At 38.0% G+C, this 26,576-nt stretch overlaps 6 protein-coding genes across 12 annotated transcripts; 3 read left to right on the forward strand and 3 right to left on the reverse strand.

Moving 5' to 3' along the window:
* Positions 1-30: 30 nt before the first annotated feature.
* On the forward strand, positions 31-7,692 carry Als2 (Amyotrophic lateral sclerosis 2). 2 transcript variants are annotated; one of them, XM_081992580.1, is made up of 7 exons: positions 33-2,906; positions 4,506-4,837; positions 4,887-5,366; positions 6,631-6,848; positions 6,902-7,081; positions 7,136-7,472; positions 7,522-7,692. In XM_081992580.1, the coding sequence occupies exons 1-7, from the start codon at positions 326-328 to the stop codon at positions 7,564-7,566; spliced, it is 4,173 nt and encodes a 1,390-aa protein (XP_081848706.1). In that variant the 5' UTR covers positions 33-325; the 3' UTR covers positions 7,567-7,692. The 2 variants fall into 2 exon arrangements, with proteins under 2 accessions (XP_081848707.1, XP_081848706.1); XM_081992581.1 differs by lacking the exons at positions 6,631-6,848; positions 6,902-7,081; positions 7,522-7,692 and having other exon boundaries at positions 31-2,906; positions 7,136-7,300.
* Positions 7,693-8,023: 331 nt separating this feature from the next.
* Positions 8,024-10,060, reverse strand: eIF2D (eukaryotic translation initiation factor 2D). The gene is given in 4 exon segments (XM_081992585.1): positions 8,024-8,677; positions 8,680-8,946; positions 8,949-9,707; positions 9,763-10,060. Coding segments are annotated over 3 exon segments (1,623 nt in total). The 5' UTR covers positions 9,700-9,707; positions 9,763-10,060; the 3' UTR covers positions 8,024-8,072.
* A 34-nt stretch (positions 10,061-10,094) lies between these two features.
* Positions 10,095-14,581, forward strand: LOC145737771 (phosphatase Herzog-like). 3 transcript variants are annotated; one of them, XR_014180470.1, is made up of 5 exons: positions 10,095-10,364; positions 10,905-11,179; positions 11,233-11,568; positions 11,713-13,495; positions 13,539-14,581. XR_014180470.1 is itself a non-coding variant. In XM_081992592.1 (5 exons), the coding sequence occupies exons 1-4, from the start codon at positions 10,292-10,294 to the stop codon at positions 11,923-11,925; spliced, it is 897 nt and encodes a 298-aa protein (XP_081848718.1). In that variant the 5' UTR covers positions 10,095-10,291; the 3' UTR covers positions 11,926-11,950; positions 12,031-14,581. The 3 variants fall into 3 exon arrangements, 2 of the variants coding, with proteins under 2 accessions (XP_081848718.1, XP_081848717.1); XM_081992592.1 differs by having other exon boundaries at positions 11,713-11,950; positions 12,031-14,581; XM_081992591.1 differs by having other exon boundaries at positions 11,713-14,581.
* A 332-nt stretch (positions 14,582-14,913) lies between these two features.
* On the reverse strand, positions 14,914-22,147 carry Sf3b2 (splicing factor 3b subunit 2). Of its 3 annotated transcripts, XM_081992583.1 has the most exons (13): positions 21,991-22,146; positions 21,778-21,928; positions 20,884-21,128; positions 20,440-20,832; positions 20,215-20,391; positions 19,933-20,165; positions 19,734-19,884; positions 15,903-16,106; positions 15,724-15,847; positions 15,552-15,672; positions 15,366-15,500; positions 15,139-15,307; positions 14,914-15,083 (listed from the first exon to the last, which is right to left on the reverse strand). In XM_081992583.1, the coding sequence occupies exons 1-13, from the start codon at positions 22,006-22,008 to the stop codon at positions 15,018-15,020; spliced, it is 2,187 nt and encodes a 728-aa protein (XP_081848709.1). In that variant the 5' UTR covers positions 22,009-22,146; the 3' UTR covers positions 14,914-15,017. The 3 variants fall into 3 exon arrangements, with proteins under 3 accessions (XP_081848709.1, XP_081848708.1, XP_081848710.1); XM_081992582.1 differs by having other exon boundaries at positions 20,440-21,128; positions 21,991-22,147; XM_081992584.1 differs by lacking the exons at positions 21,778-21,928; positions 21,991-22,146 and adding an exon at positions 21,213-21,394 and having other exon boundaries at positions 20,440-21,146.
* Positions 22,148-22,389: 242 nt separating this feature from the next.
* Positions 22,390-24,747, forward strand: Rab5 (RAS oncogene family member Rab5). Of its 2 annotated transcripts, none has more exons than XM_081992593.1 (4): positions 22,390-22,581; positions 23,221-23,469; positions 23,531-23,820; positions 23,916-24,747. In XM_081992593.1, the coding sequence occupies exons 2-4, from the start codon at positions 23,225-23,227 to the stop codon at positions 24,026-24,028; spliced, it is 648 nt and encodes a 215-aa protein (XP_081848719.1). In that variant the 5' UTR covers positions 22,390-22,581; positions 23,221-23,224; the 3' UTR covers positions 24,029-24,747. The 2 variants fall into 2 exon arrangements, with proteins under 2 accessions (XP_081848719.1, XP_081848720.1); XM_081992594.1 differs by lacking the exon at positions 22,390-22,581 and adding an exon at positions 22,619-22,770.
* Positions 24,748-24,798: 51 nt separating this feature from the next.
* Positions 24,799-26,452, reverse strand: LOC145737768 (eukaryotic initiation factor 4A-III-like). Its single transcript, XM_081992587.1, is given in 10 exon segments — positions 24,799-25,256; positions 25,259-25,291; positions 25,294-25,357; positions 25,359-25,603; positions 25,606-25,644; positions 25,715-25,751; positions 25,753-25,829; positions 25,832-25,964; positions 25,966-26,051; positions 26,148-26,452. Coding segments are annotated over 10 exon segments (1,296 nt in total). The 5' UTR covers positions 26,287-26,452; the 3' UTR covers positions 24,799-24,813.
* Between the last annotated feature and the right edge of the window lie 124 nt (positions 26,453-26,576).

Below are 26,576 nucleotides of genomic sequence, written 5' to 3' on the forward strand. Positions count from 1 at the left end.
CGCTGTCAATCATGTGACTGAAAGCTATTTGTTATGAAGTTTCACAATTTTGTAAATATAAACAAACTCAAAATTTTTAGTTTTATTTGGTTGTTCCTACTTTTGGGTGTCCAGTTCAGTCGGGTGGTGCAAAACTAGCACATCAACAAAATGACCAGCATAAAAGACACCCCAAAAATCTAAAAACTCATTAACTGAGATTAGAGGAAAACCAAAATGATTGGACTGTATGAAGGTCATCAGGAAGTTGAATTATACTGTAAATTCAGGTACTGTAAATTGAGTCATCTCTACACTTGAACAGCTTGCATGTAGTGTCTTAAAAATGACCCAAAACATAGTAGTTTGGTCACTTAACAAAAGTGTTGAAATCAGAGACAACCTGACTGAACCAGTGAAGAAACTTGCATCAATTAAAGACCACCTTTTTCTGCTGACCTGCTCTAATACTCTATACAAAGGACTGGTTGAGGAGGATGGTGGCAAATTTGTTAAACTGAATTTAATTCCAAATATAACTCCAATAGACATAGACAGTCATAATGATTGTTTGTATATGGTGGACTGTAGTGGTACAGTACTAGTGTGTAATGAGAATTTGGGTGTTTTAAACCAAATTACTTTAGTAGATCATTTTCAATGTCCTTCCGGTCACACTATCACCGGTCATAAGGTTAAAGTGAAACAATTGGCTGTGAATCAGTTTGGTGCCCTTTATGTGTCTGAACATAATCAGCTTTGGGGCAGTGGCAACATGCCCCATGTGGCCATTTGCAGTGATGAACCAAAGAAAGTAGATTTTTTCTCTCAGAGAGTGGTGCACAGTATTGCAATGGGTACTGATTTTGCTGTGATTGTTGTTAGTAAAGAAACTTGTAATGAACAGTACCAGCCTGTGTTGTGTCAGCTGTGCTTGCCATCTCAACCACCACAAGAAAATGTATGTCCTTTAAATGACCTGACATCAGTATTGAGCAGTGATAGTCAGCAAAAACAGGAAAAAAACATAATTTTTCGCAACACTGAGGCAGCCAAAGAGTTCCTAACCAGACAGATCTCACACATGTCCACAGCTGGGGAGGAATACCTTATAGAATGTACCGAAAAACCTACTCGTATAATCAAAGAAAACATGACTAATGTAGCTAGTTTTGTGTATGAAGGTGTCAAAACTGTGGGTGATAAACTGTCAAGACATGTCAGTTTAGGTTCTGAGTGTGCAGCCACAATGAATGACAATCTGAAAAATTCAAAGGAAGACTTTTTGCTGTCTTTGAGTCAGAGCACCTCAGAAAACAACTTGCAAGACTTGGAAATTGAAGCAAATACTGATATTATATTGATGAAAGGCAGTGGCATTTTGGATAGAGAAGTTTGGATGTGGGGTAAGAATCATCATGGTAATGAAGATTGTTTGCCTATTATTATATCAACATTATCAAAACAAGGAGTGTGCAAAGTGTCTCTTCAAAAAGGACACGCGTGCGCTATTACATTAGACGGCAGAGCCTTCCTCTGGGGCCGAAACGACGATCACCAGGTCACTTTTGACAGTCAAGTGACGCAAATCGTCCCCAAACTGTTTGCCAGCAACATTGACGAAAGAGTTTTGGACGCCGCGTGCGCAAGCACCTCCACCACAATTCTGAGCAATAAAACTAACATTACATATTTCGGACAGTTAACTCACACCCACCAAACGATTTACCACAAATTTATGGCCGACAACGTTGCCAAATGGTCTGTAACACCTTTCAAACATTTGATCAGCAGCAATGAGTACTGTTTGTTCAATTTAGTGGGAGAGTGTGAGGAGACTGTGAATCAATTCATTGTGAAAGAGCAATTGATGCTGGAGGAAATGCTTTGTGTAGACAGGTTGGTGATGAAGGTTTTGAGTAAAAAATCCTTGGAAGCTGAGGATATATCTTTGTGTGAAAGTTTGTGTTCAACCTACAAACAATTGCTACAATTTATGGCTGTAAATGTGGAGTCTTTGCTTGAGTTTCGATGTGGAGTTGTACCGTTAAGTGGAATAACTCTGATTAAACACTTTAAAGAGTTTATAGCGCTCCACAAGCAATACATTAGAATAGTGCTTGATTTAGTCAGCATTAACGGTTTTGAACACTTAAATAGTTTCATTACAATCAGTCCGCAACTTTATACACTAAGATCGGGAGTTTTGAAGGATTTCCAAGTGAAAGAGAAACAAGTTATGTATTTGGTGCAGTCGCCAGTAAAACGTTTGTTGGTCTACAATGAGTTTTACCGGAAATTTGCTAGTCCGGAGTTGTATTTAAAGTGGAAAGAACTTATGGAACTTCTTGAGGTGAAAAGTAAAGAAGCTGAGAGAACCAGCCTATTCTGGGAAACATCCGGCAAAAGCGTAGCCTACCTCAAACTCCCTAAAAGACGCTTAATAAGCGACAGTCCTATTAATTTGCACAATTCCAGCAGATTCTCCACCCATCGTTTCCTTTTATTCTCTGACGCGTTTGTGCACATTACCAATTCCACCCATCAGGCCTACGACCTTAGAATGATATGGTTGGACTTGCCCCAGCACGATTCTTTAAACTTAATCAGCATGAAAACTCCCGAAGAGACCTTAATTTTACTCACTGAAGATGGTGAATCCAAGTGGTACTGGTTCCAAGCTCTACAACAAGCAATCAAAACTGCTTTGAATAAGTCTGATTTGCTTCAACCGCCAATGGCACGTAAAGGCAGTCACGTGTACAGTAAAACGGGATTGTTTAAGGACGCCATCTATACGGGACGATGGTTTAACGCGAAAATGCACGGGACAGGGAAAGTGGAATGGCCGGACGGACGCACCTACACTGGACAGTTTGTACAGAACTGTATGAGCGGCTATGGGGTTATGTATGTTCCTAAAGTGGGTATGTACTGAACCAGTTTTATGATTTTTGAAATTTCTCGGAAACGGGACACTTTTTGCACCCCCTGGGTCTTAATTCTTGAAATCAGGGAATGGAATTCTCAAGAGTGATAGAATGTGACAAACAAAACTGCTTACTTCCCTCGTTTCAAGAATAGGCTCCATGATACCTATACCTCTTTCTGAATGGGCCTATCCACCGCCTACTATACTAGAAAGCCTAGAAGGTGCTTGTCAAAAATTCCAATATGGCGGAAATAGCGGTGACCGTTTGGTTTCTTTCAAGCAATACAAACCGCGTTGCCAGATCGTGCCTACTTAATTGTTATTGTAGTTCCGTAAACTTTCGCAAATATCTCGTAAACAGTAACCGTTACAGGGTTGCCGTATTTCAGCAAAAATGTGCTAAATTTAATGCTCTTTCAAATAGTGCAAACTGCGTTGCCAGATCGTGCCTACTTTCTGAGTTATTAAGGAAAAACTGACTGTCATTCTTGGTGATTTAAGTTTGGTTATTGTAGTCCTGTAAACTTTAGCGAATATCTCGTAAACGGTAAGAGCTACAGGGTTGCCGTATTTCAGCAAAAATGTGCTAAATTTAATGCTCTTTCAAATAGTGCAAACCGCGTTGCCAGATCGTGCCTATTTTATGAGTTATTAAGGAAAAACTGACTGTCATTCTTGGTGATTTAAGTTTGGTTATTGTAGTCCTGTAAACTTTAGCGAATATCTCGTAAACGGTAAGAGTTACAGGGTTGCCGTATTTCAGCAAAAATGTGCTAAATTTAATGTTCTTTCAAATAGTGAAAACCGCGTTGCCAGATCCTGCCTGCTTTCTGAGTTATTAAGTCTTCGACTTAGGTTTGCGTTTGTTTGTACAGTAGACGGCAATATATCGGCCGATGCACGTCATTGACGTTTAACGCGCCACGTTGCCAGATTATTAGTTTTTTTACATAAATTTTGTTTTCATCTACTTCTTACTTAGAAGCTGACGCAGTTTTTTAACAGAGAATTTTGAATAACAATATTAGTCAATATTGAGGTTTTTTTTGTTTCTCTCTGTAAGCAGTTTTAGTCAAAAAAACAAAAACAGGAAACGGTCAACTAGCAATCTGGCAACAACGCACACAACTCCTTAGACGTCGAGATCGAGAAGGCCACGGTTGTGTCAGAATTCAGTTAATAAGCGCGTGTTAGAAAGAGAGCGCAAAACGTCAAACTCACTGATGGCGTGCATCGCTCCCATTAGTGCCCTGGACCATAGACTTCCCATTTTAGATTTATTGACACACTCTGTATATAAGGGAAATCTATTCCGTAGTTGCCTTGGCGGGTCTGGTGGTCTTAAAAATGCAACCTTCATGGAACAAACAGAGGGTGACGTCATGTTGACGTAATTTGACATTATCTTAATCTAACCAACTGTCAAATTACGACATCGTGACGTCACATTCCCTCTGTTTGGTCCATTAATCTTTAACGATTTCAAGACATTTAGCTTCAAAAGGAATTATAAATTGACCTTATGTAGACTTTTTCTGTTTTTGTAGTTATGAAATAAAAAAAAAATTGTCAACTAAAGTCAACTCTTTTCAAGGAACATACGAGGGTGAATGGAAAGATAATAAGCAAGACGGTTACGGCGTGTACACGTACAGTAACAACGACATCTACAAAGGTTATTTCAAGGAAGATGTCCGGCACGGTCATGGATTGTTGCGCAAAGGTAATTTTACTACAAATTCCGCGTCCGTGTACATCGGAGAGTGGATTGGAGGAAAACAGTCCGGTTACGGTGTCCTGGACGACATTGCCACCGGAGAAAAGTATTTGGGCAACTGGTTCGAGTGTAAACGAGAAGGAAGCGGTGTTATCATCACCTCGGAGGGAACGTACTACGAAGGAAACTTCCACAATGACAGTTTATGCGTAAGTTGTTGGCACTTTATGTCACATTGTACTGGATTAAATCATCCAGGGACGGGGTGTAATGGTCCTGGAGGACGGTTTGCACTACGAAGGAGAGTTTAAGGCCACCGGCGTGTTGGGTGGTAAAGGCTTGGTGACGTTACCTTCCGGTCATACTTTAGAAGGTTGTTTGAGTGGTTGCCTGGACGAGGGCGTCAAAATCACTGCTGGGGTATTGTGCAAACCACCTGAAGTATCCAAATCCTCTGGAACGTTCTGTACACCACCTTCAGAGAAGTGGCAGGCGCTGTTCCGGCATTGCCGCGAAATTCTAGGCCTGGAGAGCGACGTTGCCGTTTGCAGCCCATCTGAAACACCTCGAATATGGCAAAACGTTGCCGTTTATCTGACCAGCGCTTCCACGTTAAAAAAAGCACGCGAAGAGGGTGGTTTGCTCAATTCGTTGAACAATCTCGATGTTATACCACCTTTTGGACGGGACAATATTACTCCAGAGTCGTACGGGGAGATTAGGACTTATTTATGCCGGGTATAGTACTGCTTGATATTATATTATAACAAATTCGGTGTGAAGTCACAAATTACATTAATTAACCATTCTGGGATGGTTTAGGACGATTGTAGAGGCTTTTAGTACATTTTAGGACGTTCTCAGTGGTATTTGAGGCTTCTGCCAGCTTAAAGCCATTCTTGGAAGATTCAAGACACTTGTAGAGGCTTCTGGCACTTTTGAGGACGTTCTTAATGGTATTTGAACCATTCTTGGAGGATTTAGGACACTTGTAGCGGCTTCTGGCACTTTTTAGAACGTTCTCAGTAGTGTTTAGAGGCTTGTGGCAGCTTAAAACCGTTCTGGGAACGTTTAGGACACTTGCAGAAGCCTTTTTCACATTTTAGGACGTTATTAGTAGTATTTAGAGGCTTCTGGCAGTTTACAAGTTTTCTTGGATGGTTCAAGACACTTGTAGGGGCTCCTGGTACTTTTTAGAACGTTCTCAGAGGTATTTAGCGGCTTCTGGCAGCTTAAAACCATTTTGAGATAGTTCAGAACACTTGCAGAGGCCTCTGGCACATTTTGGAACGTTTTTAGTAGTATTTAGAGGCTTTTGGCAGTTCACAAGCTTTTTTGGAGGGTTCAGGACACTTGTAGAGGCCTTTGGCACCTTTTAGGACTTTCTCAGTAGTTTTTAGAGACTTGTGGCAGCTTAAAACAATTCTGGGAACATTTAGGATACTTGTAGAGGCCTTTGGTACTTTTTAAGACGTTCCCAATAGTATTTAAGGGCTTCTGACAGTTTGAAACCATTCTTGGATCGTTTAGGACACCTGCAGAGGCCTTTTGCACATTTTGGAACGTTTTCAGTAGTATTTAGAGGCTTCTGGCAGTTTACAAGCTTTCTTAGAGGATTGAGGACACTTTGTAGAAGCCTCTGGCACCTTTTAGGACCTTCTCAGTAGTTTTTAAAGGCTTGTGGCAGCTTAAAACCATTCTAGGAAGGTTTAGGATACTTTTAGAACCTTTAGCGTATTTTAAGACGTTCTCAGTAGTATTTAGAGGCTTCTGGCAGTTTACAAGCTTTCTTGGAGGGTTCAAGACACTTGTAGGGGCTCCTGGTACTTTTTAGAACGTTCTCAGAGGTATTTAGAGGCGTCTGGCAGCTTAAAACCATTCTGAGAAAGTTTAGGACATTTGTAGAAGCGTTTGACAATTTAAAACCCTTCTTTTATCCACTGTGACGTCATCCCTATTTTGTTTGATTTTCAGTGTATTAATTAAATCATCAAAATTTCAGGCCTTTGACAGTTCCTGTCACCCTTTAGGCTCCCTACTCGACAATCTTAGTGAAGCGTACATATCTTCGTATAGCGGCAAGGTACATCCAATTCTCGTCAATCACGCCATATCCGAGATAATTGACGTCACTAAACGAGTGTACGATGTTGTCAGATTTCTGTTTCCTGGTCTACCCCCTCAGGACGACCAGTACCAATTAACTAAACCAGATAACAGGTTGATTTTTAATTTTTGTGTACATAGTTTAGTGCCAAAAGTTTAATTTTTAGCCCAGTAATCGTTAGTTACCAATCCCTACTCTATCCAGTGATATTACCAAAGGTCTATAATTGTTTATGCACTTTGTTAAGTTTGAAAAATGAATCTCAGGAAAAGCAATACAAGAAAATTTTAATCGAATGGAACAAACTGTCCGATCAAAGTTTGATGAGCGTGTTATCGGTAGAAAAGTAACCCAATCACTAAACATTCACCAGCAAATCATTTAAACTGGAAATTTTCAGAAAATTCTTTAATCTCGATCAACAACACATCAGTTTGTCGGATAAAAGTGGCGCTTTTGTGGAAGCAATCGAAACCCTACAGCAAATCATTACCGTGTTTCTTCCCATTGAAAAGTTAACGGTCATCAGAAGCACAATCGAACAAATGACTCCAATTGCCAGGAATTTGTTGGGAGGCAGCTACGTATGGAATATGGACGATTTGTTCCCGTTGTTTTTGTATGTGGTGGTGCGCGCCAGAATACCGCATTTAGGCGCCGAACTCGAGTTTATGGAACACTTTATGGACCACAACTTGGACAATGGCGAACTGGGCATTATGTTCACCACCTTAAAGGTTGTTACTGTAAATGTTTTAGTTTAGATGAAAACAGTTTGCTTTTTAGGCGTGCTACCAGCAGATACTCCAGGACAAATCATTTCCACCATAACCATTATTGATATTAGAATAGTGTGAGTGATATTGTGATCATCTAGTACAGATGATGTTGTTTTTAGGATTTTACAAAATCGTACCTGACGTTTGTTTAATAAAGTTATAACTTTTGTTAATCTCATATATTGTTAAGTTATTGATTCCTTAAAAAAATCGTATTGATGGGTATTGGCGTTTCAAAATAAGAGATACTCCCTCTGGTGATCAGTTTTGAAAATAGTTTCGGGCGATCAGACGTGATCGAGTTTTGGGTCTGACGGTCACGTGACAGCTGTCAAAATAAAATGGTTGGCAAACAAAAATTTTTTGACTTCACTTGATAGTTTGACGTTATCAAGTGCGTTCCTACATTCAAATTAATTGGTATTCACATGTTACCATTATTATGATTCAATATTTGGACTGTATTAACCAACTTTTTATGGTCAAATTATTAATAATTCTACAAGAAATAAAAACCAAAGTTTATAATATATTACAAAAAATTGACATTCAAAATTCTTATTTCTTTTTCTTAGGCGCTAATTCAAGTCCCCTAACGTATTTTTTGGGAATTTTATACTTTTCCACCAGTAAATTATGAACAAACACCACTTGATTGCCTTGCACCAGCAATTGATCAGATTTCTTTCCTGGAGGTGTGGGAGTGATACTGGTACTGGCGGCCACGCCATGCTGACAGTCTTTGGCAAACTCATTGATGTTAATTCCGAAAGTTTCCAAATTGTCCACCAGAGTGACCTTCTTGTTACCTGACCGGACTGAAACGCTCATTGTGATTGGTGACACTTTGCCCTTGTTGAATACCTGTTCACTGCCTGAACTAACTTTAAAGCAGGATTTCATTGATTCGCATACTTTTTCAAACAGTTCCTCCCATGACACTGGATTGTCAGTCTTGCATATGGTTTTCAAGGCATCAGTTTTGGGTTCTACCAGTTTTGTGTTGTTCTCCACCTGACAGTTGCTCAGTTTCACATATTCTGTGACGTGTTTTCTGATGTTTGGACCGTCAACTATGTCACCTTTTTGATAGCCTGCTGGATGGAATAGTGGCAGTACATTGGCTGTTATTACATAAGACTCAGTCACTACTGTTTGTTTGGAAGTGTCATTGTTACAGTCTTTTTAGGTCGGTTTTCGGGTTTTAGGTAAAACTCACTGTATTTAGGGTGGTTTTTGTTTATGTCTGTTATGGCTTCTACACCTTTTTTGATTTCCTTTATTGTTATTAGTCCAGTTTTGGCCATTTCATCTAGAAAAGGTTTGAGTTTTTTGTAGGATGTTTTCTTAATGTCTAAAGTGGAGCCTTCAGGACACACCGGCAACATTTGGAGTTTAAAAAAGTTTGAAATCAATAGTGGAAGAGTTAAACTTTTGAATACTTAATCGAGGCTAAAAAGCAGTAAACTAGTAATTCATCCATGTCTTCTACCAAGTCATTTGGTCTCTCATCCTTGTCAGTTTCAACAATAACATCACTAACTCCTAATTCACCTAAAGCAGGAAATTCAGTTTGATAAGAACCACCTAAACTCAACCACTCAGGAGCCCCCAAATTAACTAGACAGCTACTATGACCATCAAGTGAACACAAGTGATCCCCATAAAAGTGATGAATAGTCACACATTTACCCTTACCACCAGACTGTCCCATAGCAAAAGAACTTTGAGCAGCTTCACCAACTGCAATAGCAGCTTTATTGTCTGAAGTATTAACATACACCACACTCCCCTCCTGAACACTAGGCAAACCCACAGGTGGGGTAACCACACCAGGCAACATCAAATCAGCCCCTGAACTAATGAATGTCATGACATGGGGATGGGTGGTGAAGTTTGGCACCAAATTTGGAAACTTCCACAACAAAAACACGGTGGGAAACAGTTTGTTGTTGGGCAGCATAAAGCAGATTGGCTGTTTCTGGAGAGTGTAAACTTGAACCACTTCATTGCTGTGTGTTACCAGTTTGATACAGTTGAGTGGGTCCTTTTTGTTGTTAAACAAACTGTTCAGGTCTTCTTCTGGTAAATTGGGAAAGCTGGACCGGAATGTGTCTTTGATTCCTTTTCTATCTGAGCCTTTAACCTGATTGTTGCTTTTTATTTTGACTGGTTTCTTGAACATTTTTTAGCCTATTCAATTTTTAGTTAGTTAACTTGATTTCTCTTATACAACCTAATTACTTACAAATTTAATAATATTCCCACAAATAAATTAAAAAAATAAAAATAATAAATAAAGTTAGGTTAGGTTAGTTTAAGAAAATTGACAGTTATCACGTGACGGTATTAAGTACACGTAACGGATATCACGTGACACATATCAAATTGCAGTTTAGTCTAGTAATAAGTGTAATACTAATAACAAAACTGAAGGAGCTGTAGAATTGTATTATTGTAAAGTTTATAAATATGTTTTAAAATAACTCAAAAAATACAGAAATATTCCTAGAAATGTCAACTGTCAACTGATGGTGACTTTGGCATTGCCACCCATCAGGTTGGCAGCATTTAATTTACAAATATGGCGTAATTAGGCTTGGTTTAGAAAAAAACATTGTACCTTTCACACGAATTTACGTTTGGGAAATTGAGTTTTTCCGGGTCGGAAAGAGGTTCCGGTCGTTTTTGCGGCCCCCGGAAACGTACGGCATTGAATCGGGACGGACGATTAGGCGTGGCGGTATTATTTTTAAAGGACCATAACAAATGTTTAAATGGACGCATCGTCCATTATTACACAGGTGTCGAGAGAGGACGAACAACTGAATAGTTATCCTCCTGAGAAAGGTAAATAAACACGTCAGTTTGTTGTAATTAAAGTTATCCGGGATTTGGATTTAATTGGAATGTAATGTCGTCAAAAGTGCTCCCTGTACTAAAACTAGGCATGTAATGGGATGACATGAGTTGAGAAAAGACAGTAGATTAATGATCCTTTTAAAACCACAGAATTAACAAATTCACATTCACTTTTAGAGTTTGATTGTTTTGGGGAGACATTTGGTGATGTAAATTAGGTCACAGGTTAATATGCAAATTTGCTAAATAAGCTAGTGTAAATGAAACCTAAGATGTCAAATGAGGAGTTTTTGACAGATGTCATGTGAGGTGCCTATCCTGTAGGGGTTTTTAAGGTATTTTCCATTACAGAGTTACTTTAATTGCAAGTTTTGTGGTTAATTTAAAGCTTTGTGGTAGTTGTGTACATTTTGATGGATTCTAATGATAATTGTTTGTTTTGACATTTGACATATCATGTGACCGACTGTCAAAGGTTGTTTTGAAATTTCAAATCCTAATGGAGGCCGTTTTTTTGGTTTTATACAGGAAATCTCCCCATAAATGACAATGACTCCCAGAACGCAGAGTATACTACATCACAAACACAGAAGAAAAGCACACGTGGTTTCTTACGTTCGCTTCTCTGCTGTTTGGGCAAAGACAAGGATAAAACTCAAACTGCAGAGCAATGTGTGGACGGGTCGCAGTATGTGGCCACCGATCGAATGTCGTTCCTCCTGCCCCCCGCCCGGCATCAGGACCTGCAGAAGAAGTGTATGGTGATCGATCTGGATGAGACTCTGGTGCACAGCAGTTTTAAGGTAACACTGCCGCCATTTTGGCTTAGCTTTGGACTAACTCGAATTGCGTACAGCCGATCAATAACGCGGACTTTATCGTCCCCGTGGAAATTGACGGTACTACGCACCAAGTGTACGTCCTGAAACGGCCGCACGTCGACGAGTTCCTCAAACGGATGGGCGAGTTGTACGAGTGCGTGCTGTTTACCGCGTCCTTGGCCAAATACGCGGACCCGGTGGCCGATCTGTTGGACCAGTGGGGCGTGTTCAGGGCGCGCCTGTTTAGAGAAAGTTGCGTCTACTACAGGGGCAACTACGTCAAAGACTTGAACAAGTTGGGACGCGATTTGCAACAGATTGTCATCGTTGACAATTCACCAGCCTCCTATATATTCCATCCAGATAATGCTGTAAGTCACCGCCTACTTTACTAGAAAGTGCTTGTCATAAATTCCAATATGGCGGAAATAGTGATGACAGTTTAGGCTTTCTATTATAGAGGTTTTAGGCAGTGTTGCCGTAATTTGATTGAATTATGTCTTTCTCTGTTGTAGGTGCCAGTAGCTTCGTGGTTCGACGACATGAACGACAATGAACTGTTAGATTTAATACCGTTTTTTGAGAAACTCAGTAAAATGGACAATGTGTATACAGTGTTGTGCAACTCGAACCGACCCTTTAACAACAGTATAACGCAGCTAAACGGTCCGAATAGTACGCCCTCGCCTGTCCAAACTAAACAACCAATGGCGGTGTCGAACACGTAGCAAACGATCCACGGTGGAATATGGCGTAAGTGCCGTTTGTCACTTTTACCAAATAATTGCCTGAAAACTGGCAACCGAGCAGTATATTTTTACACCTATTTTCAGTAGAAGAGATCTACGACCAGAAAATGTACCAATACTTTGGGAGTCAATAAGTCCTGATTTTGATAACTTTGAAATTGCTCATTGGTATTTTTTTAATGTGATTTTTACTAGGATTGTTTGTATTAGTGCCGTTGTGAAGGTTTTAAACGATTTTAAATATTTAATATACGCGCGAGTAACAAATTTTTACGCTGGCACTGTCAATCACAAACTTGTGGAAATAGTAATCGTTGTAACACTGCCACAGTTACTGTAAAGCTAGTTTTGGCTTAAAAAACAAACTATTTGCACTGAAACGTGGAAGTAGCAACAGTTGTCGAAATTTTCTTTGCAAAGGAGAGAGAATTAAAAGATAATCCGCGCTTGTAGGGAATCAAGCATTGTTTGCATTTTTTTTTTTGGTAATTGGTGGATTTATTAGTAAAAGTAAAGCTGAATTTATGGTTTTAAATCCGCAAGAAGTAAGCAGTAAACCGAATTACAAACAATACAATATTCTTAACAGTATACCGCAAACAGTAAGCAGCAAGAAATGAATCCATTTCTTCGTGTATCGTCGGCTGTCTATTTCACCCATTCGTGGGTTTTCGAATTGTCACCTGTCAAGGTTTTCACGGCCTACTTATTCTTAGATTTTAATAATAGGCCGCATAACACACTTGCAGTTGTTATGATAGAATTTTCCGTAAAATTCAGCAAACATTCAATGAATAGAATAGAAATTAAAAATTTTCTAACCAAATTTATATTGTAAACAACTGTCAAGTGTGGTCTGTCAGTTTATTAACGTCAAACTATGAATCAAAACACTGTTTGCCTGTATGCCGCTTCTTGGGGATTTGGAACTGTGAATCGAGCCTTAATTGATTTGTACGAGCGCTAATCGTGTGGTAAATGTCTGCATAACAACCTAGTGTAAATCAAGAGTGATAAAACCATATCCCGTTCAGTTTTGGCGGTTATTATGCGGACAATGTTCCGCCAATGTAATATTTTAACAGTGGCCTTATCAAAATATCTGAATAGATTTTTTTGATCTTTTCGTATTGCAGTTATACTGTAGTTAGCGAGTAGTGGGCGAAATTGGGGTTTTTTTGAAGTTTAGTCTGGATTTTAATTTTTTTTTAAACATTCGCAAGTACCGACAAGTTCTTTCTGGGTTTTCTACAAAAAAAAGTGCCATAATATACAATAATCTGAACACTTGATTGGGACAAACTTCAAACAAACCACTTTTTGGCGCATGTCAACATCACTTTTGTTATTCTGTACATTATTATTACTCTTAAATGTGTGTGTATATAAAAGTATATTATTTGGTTTGTCGTTTCAGTGAACATCATTCGTAAACGGCATTCTTTTGAATATTGTACAGTCTCTAGTGTACTACAGGGTGGTCCAGTTTTAAATGTCAATAATTCAGGATATTCGAAAACCAATCAAAAATGTCATTTTCCTGAAAAACGTTTTCTAAGGAAGATACAGTCCTTCAACGTTCAGTGGCGTAGATACATAGAAAGATGGTATTTTCTACGTCACTGAATATTTTTCAAAAATAATCTTTTACTTTCCTTGTTTATTTTGAAAAACAAAGTCTCTCTTATAAAATTTTGATTTAAAACTTCGTTTACCAGATAATTGAGTTAATACGTTCTAACCCCAAAACTAACCTAACCCGACTTAAAAATTGTCTTAAAAATGGTGAAAATTAACTTAAGAACCTTAAAAATGTTTTGAAACACTTTAGTTTTGAAAATTGACTTAAGAAGCTTAAAAACTGTCTTTGTAGTCAGTCAGACTTAAAAACTACTTTCTCTAGAATTTTTGACTTCAAATTGATGACAAACACCAAAAAATAACTCTGATGTGTCATCAGAATCTTAAAATGTGCATTTGAAGTAAGTTTTCATAATTTGAAAACAAATTGCATTATTTTAGTCTTAAATACAGAATATTGACATAACATTTATAAAAATTGACTTAAAAAAGTCAAAAAAAACCGATTTTTTCAAACTGAAATTTGAAGAACTGTATTTTCCTTCAGGAAGCATTTTTCAGTTAACTTATTTTGTGATGGGCTATCGAATGGTGAATTATTGACATTTAAAACTGTACCACCCTGTATAACCTCATTAATAAATTTAATATATTCGGTAAAAATGTATATTATTATTTCTAATTATTATTATACACTGCGTTTTAGCCCCTACGGATTATTTTATACTTATATATAATATATAATTTAACAAGCAATATAATTGGACCCCTTTTAAGAGTGTGTTGTAAAATGGATTGATGGATAATCACGTTTTGTTCTTATTTAAGTTATTTTTTAATTGAGGCACTATGAAGGGGTCAGTTGTAAATTATTATTACTATAATAGTAAAACATTATATTATTAACAATATTTTTATATTATTTTTTTTTGTTGTAGAGTAATATTATTGTTTATGTTGATTTAAAAAAAAAATGTATTTAAAAAAAAACCCCGACTATGTAAAATATTGAGTGTTTTCCTAATGTGAATAAAAAAATTGCTTTTATTTGTAATTAATGGGTGTTTATCGCCAGGCAACCTTGGGAATCCGGAAACCATCGTGTTCTTCCGTCCATCATTGCATTCTGTTTGTTTCGCCGGGCGAAAAGCAAAAAAACAGACAAACAATAAAGCTTTGCGGTTTTTAGGTTAATTGGAAGTTTCATTCAATTGCGCAGGGTGGAGTTCAGAAATATAGCACGTGACACTGGTTCGTTTGACAAATATGTCGATCAGGTGTCAAATTACGGATGTGAGGTTATTTCTGAACGTGGCCCAGTAGGGGAATTGCGGAATCGATGGAGTGTTCCGTTTTGGTCTTTTAATACACAAACAAGGTTCAATGTTACCTTCCGATTCTTTTTATTCATTATTTAATACAATATTACAGACCCTTTAGAATGTCTGGTACTTAATTGTTACATCTATTACGTAAACCACTTTTTTCGCCTAAAACTTGAACTCTTTGTACTTCTTCGTGGATTTCGAATCTTGCTGCTGCCGTTTGCGCTTGCTCTACAATCACCATTACTTAACAAAATGCGGTTAACAAGCGTAACGATTGAATTACCTTTTGTTTGGCGACGTGTTCGGCCAACATGTCGCTCAAATCTTCCTTTTGCAACTGGGACTGGTTTTCTCGGACTTGCTGCTCGTAACGCACCGCCATTGCGTCACTGTCCATATCCAGTTCTGACGGATCCAAGGCCAACTCCACCATTCCTTCGCGTTCGTTTGCTCTGAAAACAATTGACAGTCGATGGAGGACAACTAAAGTGGTTGGTTGTTTGCACTTACCGTCTGATTGGCACCGGATTTTGAGCGGCACCCATCGAAGCAATATCGTAGACGTGGGTGCTGGCCATCATAGCACCTCCGATTCGTTCGTTTCGTTTTTCTGGCAGCACGTGATATAGAACCGGAGTTTCGTTACTGAAATCGTACAAATTTATTATTACTGACAAGTTTTCTTGGTTTTATTACCTTTCCATTTCGCTTTCGATGCGTTTCTTTCTCAGTTCGATCGCTTCTGGAGTTTCCATGCCGGCTGGAATGCTCGTGATTCCGCTTGGTGTTACCAAACCTTCAGCTGGTGTCACTAAACCTGCGAAAAACGTTTTTTTAACACTGTCACATGAAAACAGTCTTGACTTACCCGATTCGTCAGCCACTTCGGTTTCCGTTCCCTCCTCCTCCTCTTCCTCCTCGCTCTCCTCTTCTGATTCGGATTCCAATTCGCCCCACAATGACTTATCCACTGTAGCATCCTCACCGATATCCTGACAAAAATACTAAATGACCAAACTGACAATTTTAACAACATTTTTCACTTACATCGAGTTGGCTTTGATTCGTTCCGAACACATCACCGTAGAGCGGTTTCCCGTTCTCGTCCACTGGAGGTTTTCCCCAGCCGCCCGCGTGATAACCAAACGAACATCCTTCGGGGATTGGTGCGTTCAAACCGGGAATTTTCAGGTTAGGATAACTGGGGGGCGGTCCGTACCGTTGCATCGCGATAAGCCACGGTGGAGGCACCTTTCAGTTCGTTTAAAAACGTTGAAATTTCCTTTTTTTCTCCCAATTGGGACGTAGATTGCCAAAATATTTTAGGGTAACACACTCGAGGTATTATGAGGCACTCTCCAATTATTGTGAAGCATTTTGAGATATTTTTAAGATATTTTAGAGTATTTGAGGCATTGTCGGTATATTTCATATTTTGTGAGATTTTTATTTGAATTTTGAGCGAAATAAAGACTAACTAAAGGAAATTTTGCGATATTTTAAGGAATACATTGCAGTCAGACAATATAGTGTATTGATATAACAAAATTGACTGAAAATTAAGATTTAGCAATTTTTCAACGTTTACTACATTTTTAAGGTCACGTGACTGTTTTTGACACTGTTGCAAGCTCAAAATTGCATTATCAACCTCACGCAACGTGTATTTTACAATTTCAGCAATTACAACTGTCCAAATTCAATTTACCAAATGGTCAACGTTTAAATTACATTTTAAAGTCACGTGACTGTTTTTGACTGGTTTTTACAGTGTTGCAAGCTCTAAAATTGTATAATCAACGTCACGTGATGTGTCTCATGCATTTTCAACTGTTACAACTGTCCAAATTCAATTTACCAAATGATCAACGTTTAAATTTCATTTTAAAGTCACGTGACTGGTTTTGACTGGTTTTTACAGTGTTGCAAGCTCTAAAATTACATAATCAACGTCACGTGATGTGTCTCATGCATTTTCAACTGTTACAACTGTCCAAATTCAATTTAGTAAATGATCAACGTTTAAATTTCATTTTAAAGTCACGTGACTGGTTTTGACTGGTTTTTACAGTGTTGCAAGCTCTAAAATTACATAATCAACGTCACGTGATGTGTCTCATGCATTTTCAACTGTTACAACTGTCCAAATTCAATTTAGTAAATGATCAACGTTTAAATTACATTTTAAAATCACGTGACTGTTTTTGACTGGTTTTTACAGTGTTGCAAGCTCTAAAATTGCATAATCAACGTCACGTGATGTGTCTCATACATTTTCAACTGTTACAACTGTCCAAATTCAATTTACTAAATGATCAACGTTTAAATTACATTTTAAAGTCACGTGACTGTTTTTGACTGGTTTTTACAGTGTTGCAAGCTCTAAAATTACATAATCAACGTCACGTGATGTGTCTCATGCATTTTCAACTGTTACAACTGTCCAAATTCAATTTAGTAAATGATCAACGTTTAAATTTCATTTTAAAGTCACGTGACTGGTTTTGACTGGTTTTTACAGTGTTGCAAGCTCTAAAATTACATAATCAACGTCACGTGATGTGTCTCATGCATTTTCAACTGTTACAACTGTCCAAATTCAATTTAGTAAATGATCAACGTTTAAATTTCATTTTAAAGTCACGTGACTGGTTTTGACTGGTTTTTACAGTGTTGCAAGCTCTAAAATTACATAATCAACGTCACGTGATGTGTCTCATGCATTTTCAACTGTTACAACTGTCCAAATTCAATTTAGTAAATGATCAACGTTTAAATTTCATTTTAAAGTCACGTGACTGGTTTTGACTGGTTTTTACAGTGTTGCAAGCTCTAAAATTACATAATCAACGTCACGTGATGTGTCTCATGCATTTTCAACTGTTACAACTGTCCAAATTCAATTTAGTAAATGATCAACGTTTAAATTACATTTTAAAATCACGTGACTGTTTTTGACTGGTTTTTACAGTGTTGCAAGCTCTAAAATTGCATAATCAACGTCACGTGATGTGTCTCATACATTTTCAACTGTTACAACTGTCCAAATTCAATTTACTAAATGATCAACGTTTAAATTACATTTTAAAGTCACGTGACTGTTTTTGACTGGTTTTTACAGTGTTGCAAGCTTTAAAATTGCATAATTAATGTCACGTGATGTGTCTCTTGCATTTTCAACTGTTACAACTGTCCAAATTCAATTTACCAAATGGTCAACGTTTAAATTACATTTTAAAGTCACGTGACTGTTTTTGACTGGTTTTTACAGTGTTGCAAGCTCTAAAATTGTATAATCAACGTCACGTGATGTGTCTCATGCATTTTCAACTGTTACAACTGTCCAAATTCAATTTACCAAATGATCAACGTTTAAATTTCATTTTAAAGTCACGTGACTGGTTTTGACTGGTTTTTACAGTGTTGCAAGCTCTAAAATTACATAATCAACGTCACGTGATGTGTCTCATGCATTTTCAACTGTTACAACTGTCCAAATTCCATTTAGTAAATGATCAACGTTTAAATTACATTTTAAAATCACGTGACTGTTTTTGACTGGTTTTTACAGTGTTGCAAGCTCTAAAATTGCATAATCAACGTCACGTGATGTGTCTCATACATTTTCAACTGTTACAACTGTCCAAATTCAATTTACTAAATGATCAACGTTTAAATTACATTTTAAAGTCACGTGACTGTTTTTGACTGGTTTTTACAGTGTTGCAAGCTTTAAAATTGCATAATCAACGTCACGTGATGTGTCTCATGCATTTTCAACTGTTACAACTGTCCAAATTCCATTTACCAAATGATCAACGTTTAAATTTCATTTTAAAGTCACGTGACTGGTTTTTACAGTGTTGCAAGCTTTAAAATTGCATAATTAATGTCACGTGATGTGTCTCTTGCATTTTCAACTGTTACAACTGTCCAAATTCAATTTACTAAATGATCAACGTTTAAATTACATTTTAAAGTCACGTGACTGTTTTTGACTGGCTTTTACAGTGTTGCAAGCTCTAAAATTGCATAATCAACGTCACGTGATGTGTCTCATGCATTTTCAGCTTTTGCAACTCCGTAAAATAGTCTAAATTTAATTTATCAAGTTTTTCAATTTAAACCACAATTTAACTAATTTTGACATTTTGACATTCTTATAATTTGACTACTGTCTAAATTTAAATTACCAATTTTTCTCAAATGATTGACTTTATTTGACACCTGCTAACTTGGTTACTGTGACAGTTAGAAGATTCGGCCAAATGTCAAAAGTGTCTGTCAGAATTTGGAAAAAACAGTCATCTGACCTGAGAAAAATCAATTTGAAGCTTTCGGCACAAGATCAAATCAAAAATTTGGAAAAACCTTTACGTTAACACCTAACCTAACCTAAAAACTGTCATGGGAGATTAAAAAAAATCAATTTTAATCGTTTAACAGACACGTAAGCGGAGAAAGTCATTTTTATTGACATTTCAAGGTAAAAGATACTCTCCCTCTGGTGTTCAGTTTTGAAAACAGTTTCAGACATTCCAGCTGTCATTTCTCCCTTTGTTTACATTGATTTTGGTTAGAAATTTAGCAAATATGAAGTGACAGTGTCATATTATTTATAATGTTAGGTTAACTTAACTTAACTTGAAACGCCAATTGAATCATCAATCGTTATGACATTTTGACAAAACTGTCACGTGACCATAAAAATTAATTTCAAGAGGCATTTTGATGTATTCAAGACAATTTGAGGCATTTTAAGCAGTTTTAAGGCAATATATCACTATGAGCCATTCTAAGGTATTTTAAAGGCATTTCAAGGTATTTTGTATGAAAAAAGGCATTTTGTTGAACAAAAAAATGATACTGGGGACATACCTTATTGGCGTTGGGGCCCACCGGCATACCCAGTGCGGTTCGAAGCTCTTCAGACAAATCACCAGGCTTTTTCTCCTTGAGCCTCGTCTCGAATTCCTTACCTTCGTAGTACAGATCGCCGTGAATTGTCATTTTAGGTTTTGTTTGCCACCTAATTTAATCAATTATCACCAACTCTACTAAAACTAGCAAAACTCACTTAAAAAAAGCATCGTGCAATTTCTGATAATCGATATCGATTTTTCCAAGTTTCGGACGGGCCCTCTCCCTCATTTTCGCTTTTAACGTCTTTGACTCGTCTTTTTCCTGCAGCGAAGCGCGCATCTCCATAATACCGGTACGCTTAATAAAGTCTGGTAGATTAAAGGGTGGTTTTTCAATACCGCGTTTACCTTGCAGATATTTTCGTTTGAAACACCAATGCCTCGGCACCTACGTATTTATTAATGTACCTGGTAAATTGTAATTCAAAACCATTTACCTGAACCGTGTTTCTGTGGGCTTTTAGTTGCACCAACAGTTTAGGATCGCGCGCCGTTACATCGTGCATTTCAACCACATCAGGACGGTTGACTAACTGTTTCAGTTCTGCCACACTAAGTCTGGTCAGTTTCTTCAGTTTCCTTTTGGACATTTTACTTTTATCCTCGATTTTTCTCTGAAACTTTCAAGTTTAGCGCGTTAACTCAAACAGATAGTTACCAACCTCTTCTGATTCCTCATTGTCTTCATTCATATCATCAAACTTTGAGTGGGATAAAGATGTTATGTTGGCTAGAGTGGGTGGGGGAATGTTGGATTTTTCGTCGGAAATCTTAAATTGCTCGAAAATCGAATAAAACTGTCTGTATTGGGGTGCCAGCTCGTGCAGACCGATTTTCTCTTGAACATACTCGATTTCCACTTCAGTTTGTGGATCAATGAGTTCTTCACCATCTTTGCCATTCTCCAGTTCTTTCTGTTTTTCTCTTTCCTCGTTTTCTCGGTCTTTTTTGTTCTTCTTCCGTTTTTTCTTCTTTTTGTTCTTGCTCACCTTCTCTTTAGGTTCCTTACTTGATTTAGCCGGAGTTGACTCTTCCTCCCCTTCAGGCTCAGCCTCCTTAACACAACAAATGTATACAAAACCTACTGTTAGTGAGTAAAAACTTACATTAACGACGTTTTCAACTTTTTCCCATAAAGGACCCCGCTCTTCTAATTGGGGCGTTTTACCTTCATCTTCGGCGCCCAATTCGATAGCTCTTTGATCTTTCAGCGCCAGAACATCTTCCAAAACTTGGGGCAGAACCACTTCAACTGGTCCTGTTGGTTCCACCTGAGTGGGTGGATCCACTTTTATGGATAATAGGGAGGGTAACTGTTTTTCAGGGGGTGGTCCTTGCATTTGTTCACCACCTAAATTGCCAATTTCACCTTAAATTAGCGCAATAATTGGAGATTTTTCACTAATCAGTAAAAAAGAAAGATATTTTGACAGACTTTGTGGCGGCCATTTTGATTCACACAGCATTTGGTCAAGGAACTTTTAACTATCTTTTCCAATTTGAACCAGAATGAAAACAGAAAGCTTTTAGTAAATGTACAAATTGGTAGTATTCACTTTTTGGGAAAAATTCATTAAATATTCAAAAACATTAAATAAAAAATTTTGCTTGACAAGTTTTTCCATCAAAATATAAAAAGGAAGAAGATTACATTTCCAAGACCTTCTAGATGAATGAAACTTCAAATTTGCATAAAATGGAGTTGACAGGATTGTGAAGGCTACAGAGAGAGAGAGAGATAGTAGAACATGTCTGTATTTTATAAAACACTATTGTCAAGCATAAGAATAAGTGTAGTTCAGACTGTGACTCTTTTCACCTGAATTGACAGTCTGATCCACACTTAACTTAAGCCTGGCTTAAAGTACATTTTCTGTGCTCCCTTTATAGAGCCAGGAAACCAATGAGGCGTACAGTTACAGTTCACTCTACCACATAGTACAACCAAACAACTAATTAGGTTAGGTTAATTAGAAAATTAAACCCTTCAGAATACATACTTGCAGATTCTTGGGTTTCAGGCCAATTAGGGGGTGGAAACATGGTAATGCCCGGGGGTGGGCCGCTGAGGGGGTTCTCCACGCTTGGAGGAGGACCGATCAAAACTTGGGGCGGCAATCCGGGCATAATAGCCGGTATATCCTGAGGGGGCTGAACATGCAACAAAACACACAGTTTTTATTGGCTGTACACTCGTGTACCCGAGTACTTACGTCTGACTGTTCACTCATGGTTTTGTGAAATGTTTGCACCAAATTTAGTTTACAGGTTCAACAAACTACAATACACCATTTTATTTTTAACCAGCACACAACACAACTTCACTGATTCTAGAATGTCAAATGTCAAGTAAGTTGACTTTTACTAGTAGTGACAATTAATGTGCAGCATTGCCAATTCTAGCAACTTATTAGTTGGCCAGGAAATATGCTTGGCATCACCTACCACTTCACCAAGTAGAGTGTTTAGTATTAATTAGGATCACAAATTGAATCATTCCGCTTTTTAACTTTTAAATACTTCTAATAACACGAAAATGTTGATATTATGGGGGATTAATATGTTTTTGAAATTTGTGGCAACAATGCAAAAATAGAGTGTGCTGCCCACTTGCGGCCATTAACAAAAGGAACTGTCAGTCAGTTTTTAGTAAGTGGATTTTCGTCAAATTTGTCCGTAAATTTCCTTCAATTTTCGGGATTCCTGGCTCAAGTTCCTACCGGACCGGAGTTTTTATGTCTACGAAATTAGCATCCGACATCGGAACGACGTGATCGCGAACGACAACCCGCTCTTAAAACAAGGTTAGTCATTTGTGCTATGTTTTCCTTGTCAAGTGCGTCATTAGTCGTAATCTCTCATTCATGCACCGTTTAAGCAAATTTTCTATAATTTAATTTTGCACGGAACCTGTTGAGGAAAATCAATCCGTACTTTAGTGGATTTCTAGTGAAAATTACGGGTAAAACCACTGAGTTCCTCACGCTGCCCAGGTAGTGTAACGCCCTTGAAAGTCAACCAATCCGCCCCCCTCTTTGTGTTTTATCTTGTGTTGTTGTCACCTAAAATCTTGATCCATCAGTAAAAAGGTTTCCAGCACACTAATTAGCAATTAACATAATTTTCAATGAAGTCTTCAGTTTTCAATCATAAATTTGGTGTTGCCTACAGTGTCCCCTGTTGTTGAGACCATAAACATGGAGATTACCTTTATTAAGATTACAATGTACTACAAACAATAGTATTGTTAAATAGTTCTTTCTTGGTAATTAGCACTAGGCTACTTGATTTTAGTGTCCAATGACATTTTAGGGAGAGAGAGAGAGAGACATTTTGAAAATTAGTGCTCCTGACAAGGATAGCTATATCAAGTGGATTTGTCAGTTGACAGCTTTTGCTTGAATTATTATTATGGATTAAAATTGTCTTACCTAATTTTTCAGAAATATGGCAAACAGATCTGGTGCTGCACAAAGACCCAATGGTCAAGCGCAAGGCAAAATCTGCCAGTTTAAGTTGGTGCTGTTGGGCGAAAGCGCCGTGGGCAAATCCAGCCTGGTGCTACGTTTCGTCAAGGGCCAGTTTCACGAGTACCAGGAAAGCACAATCGGGGCAGCTTTTCTCACCCAGACCATCTGTTTGGACGACACAACGGTCAAATTTGAAATTTGGGACACGGCCGGCCAGGAGAGGTAAAAACCTGTCGAAAAAAAAATGTTTTTCTCCCAGTGGGGCAACAAATATCACTTACAGGTATCACAGTTTGGCCCCGATGTACTATAGAGGTGCGCAGGCGGCTATTGTCGTCTACGACATCACCAATCAGGACACGTTCGGTAGAGCCAAGACGTGGGTAAAAGAGTTGCAGCGTCAGGCTAGTCCGAATATCGTTATAGCCTTGGCGGGCAATAAGCAAGATTTAGCTAATAAAAGGATGGTGGAGTATGAGGAGGCCCAAACCTACGCCGATGAGAACGGATTACTGTTTATGGAAACGTCCGCCAAAACTGCAATGAATGTTAATGATATTTTCTTAGCAATCGGTGAGTCCGCCATATTGTTTATGTCACTGTCAAACTATACAAGCCTACTTTGGTTTTACACCTGATGACAGTTGACAGTTTTTTTGTGATTTTAGCTAAGAAACTGCCTAAAAACGAACAAAACACAGGACAAACAGGTAGTGGGCAAGGCAGAAGACTAACGGAAGGCAATACGGAACCAAAGACTGCCGGTAATTGCTGCAAGTGATGGCTGTCGGTCACAGTGAAGTGTTATTTTAAAAAAAATTCGGACTGTGCATTCTGCTGGCACTCTAGTGATATATAAATGCATAAGTCACCAGATCCTTGTGGTAATCAACTGGTAATTTTCTGGCTGTCCCGGGGCTTTTGTTCTTTTACCTTTCCTTTGTCTTGAACAACTTTTAAGTGTTATTCCATAAATTAGGCATTTACATTCTGGATTCGGTTGAAAAAAATTTGCTAAGTAATTTTTTAGTCGCAACGACTAACTTATAGAGAAGGGCCTTCACCCATTTTGATGTACTCATATTGTTTAGTTTATTTTATTGTTAATATTATATAGATTTACAAAGCAAAAATCCACTTTATAAACTTATTGTCCAGTACTAACGGTTTTTTCTAAACAAAAACTATAAAACAAAATCTTGTATTACGTAATTTTATCGGTTCTATATCATTGCTTTTTCGCATGCGTTGTAAATTCCTGCGAAAATTCAGTTATAGGTTTACAAAAAAAAAAAAACAAAAAAAATTCTTAGAGGTGGTGATTGTACAGAATTTTAAATATTATACTAATAATAATATTCCAAGGTAAACTATAGTTACGTTACATTGTACATTTTTTAGTTTATATTTTAATATTTCCTAGATAAACAAGAAAACCATTGTAAGTGAACACTAGCCGTGTTTGTTATGTTGTATAATTGAATATATAAATTAATATGATTTTTCTTTTTGACTTGACAACCATTCTCACTACTAGTAATGAGTGTTCAATAATTGTTATGAACTTTATTCAACATTATCAGTACAAATACAAATTATTATTATAAATAACTTAATTAGATCAGCGACATTCATGGGCATTTCATCAATTTGAGTAGAGTAGTACTGTTCTATGTCACGCAAAATCCTGATATCATCTGACTTGACAAAATTAATGGCCACACCTTTACGACCAAAACGACCCGACCTGCCAATTCTGTGAATGTACAATTCACGATTGTTGGGCAAATCGTAGTTGATCACCAAACTGACTTGTTGCACGTCATACCTGTAAGAAATCCACTTCATTGATTTTCATTGACCAATCACAGACTGTTTAGTACAACCTCTAGCCCACACGTCTGTCGTGATCAAAACTCTGCTCTGTCCCGATCGGAACTCTTTCATAATGTTGTCTCTCTCTTTCTGCGGCATGTCACCGTGCATCGCGCTTACCGTGAAATTGCTCTCTCTCTTTTCTCCGTCAACCAATCCACCTTCCTTTGGTGTTGCAAAGATGACAGCTTGCGTGTATGGTCAGCGTGTCGTAGAGGTCGCACAATGTGTCAAAACTTCCATTCTTCCCGCTCCACCGCCACGAAGAATTGTTTGATACCCTCCAGTGTCAGTTCGTCGCGCTTGACCAAGATACGAACCGGTTCGGTCATGAATTTTGAAGTGGATTCCAAAATTTCGTGCGGCAACGTTGCCGATATCAACACGACTTGAGTGGAGGGCGGCAAGAATCTGTACACGTCATAGATCTGCTCTTTGAAGCCTTTGTTTAACATTTCGTCCGCCTCGTCTAGAATCAGCATTTTACCGCTCTGGTACGTAGAGATCTTCTACGTATCATGTCTGCAATAATGAAATAATGGCAACACTGCTTTATAGCAATTGACAAGTGTACACAACACAAAAAACTCACCATAAACTCTTCCAGGGGTGCCACTAACAACATGTTTGTCCATAATCCAACTTTCTAATATCCTCCCCCAAATTGGTGCCACCAATGCAGGCATGGCAAAGGACATTCATGTAATCCCCAAAGCTAGAACAACTTTTTGTATTTGCACCGCCAATTCGCGTGTTGGGGACAAGCAGAGCACTTGAGTTTCCCTCATTGTCACATCAATTGATTGCAGTATAGCAATAGAAAATGTGGCCGTTTTACCAGTAACCCGATTGGGCTTGGGCAATCACGTCTCGGCCCTTTATAATCGGTTTAATGCTCGCTGCTGGATGGCTTGATGGTTTCTCAAATCCTTAAACAATTTACGGTTAACCACTGGTAATGGTTGCAGCAAAGCGGTTCCATCCATGACCCACTTTTACTCTGCCAACTGGTTCTTAAAACTTACCGTACGAAAAAATCCTTCTAGTCCAGTCATCGTTAAGGTTCATATTACCGAAACTATCGATAACTTCCACATCTTGCGTGGTTTCAAACTCCACATTGGATAAATCCTCAAAGGCTGCATTTCTGTTTGTGTTCGCCATGTTTACAGCGAGTATACGATACACTTACACTAGACAATTTCTGATACCTAACCACAGGAATTATATTAACTATTTCCTGAACAGTGTGAATTATTTTATAAATGGTTTATCTATAAATTAAACTTGGGGAACACAAGGTTTACGTTTGGGTTACCTTTAACCATGAACAATCACGATTAGTAACTGACAGGACGCCATCATTAAAAACGTTGTCAAACAACAAGGTTCGGTCACGTGATGATATTACAAATGTAACATTCTATAGCACGTGACAAAATTGTCCCGGGATA

The sequence above is a fragment of the Ips typographus genome, linkage group LG14, assembly GCF_016097725.1.
Source record: "Ips typographus isolate SLU linkage group LG14, UJ_Ityp_2.0, whole genome shotgun sequence".
NCBI lineage: Eukaryota > Metazoa > Arthropoda > Insecta > Coleoptera > Curculionidae > Ips > Ips typographus.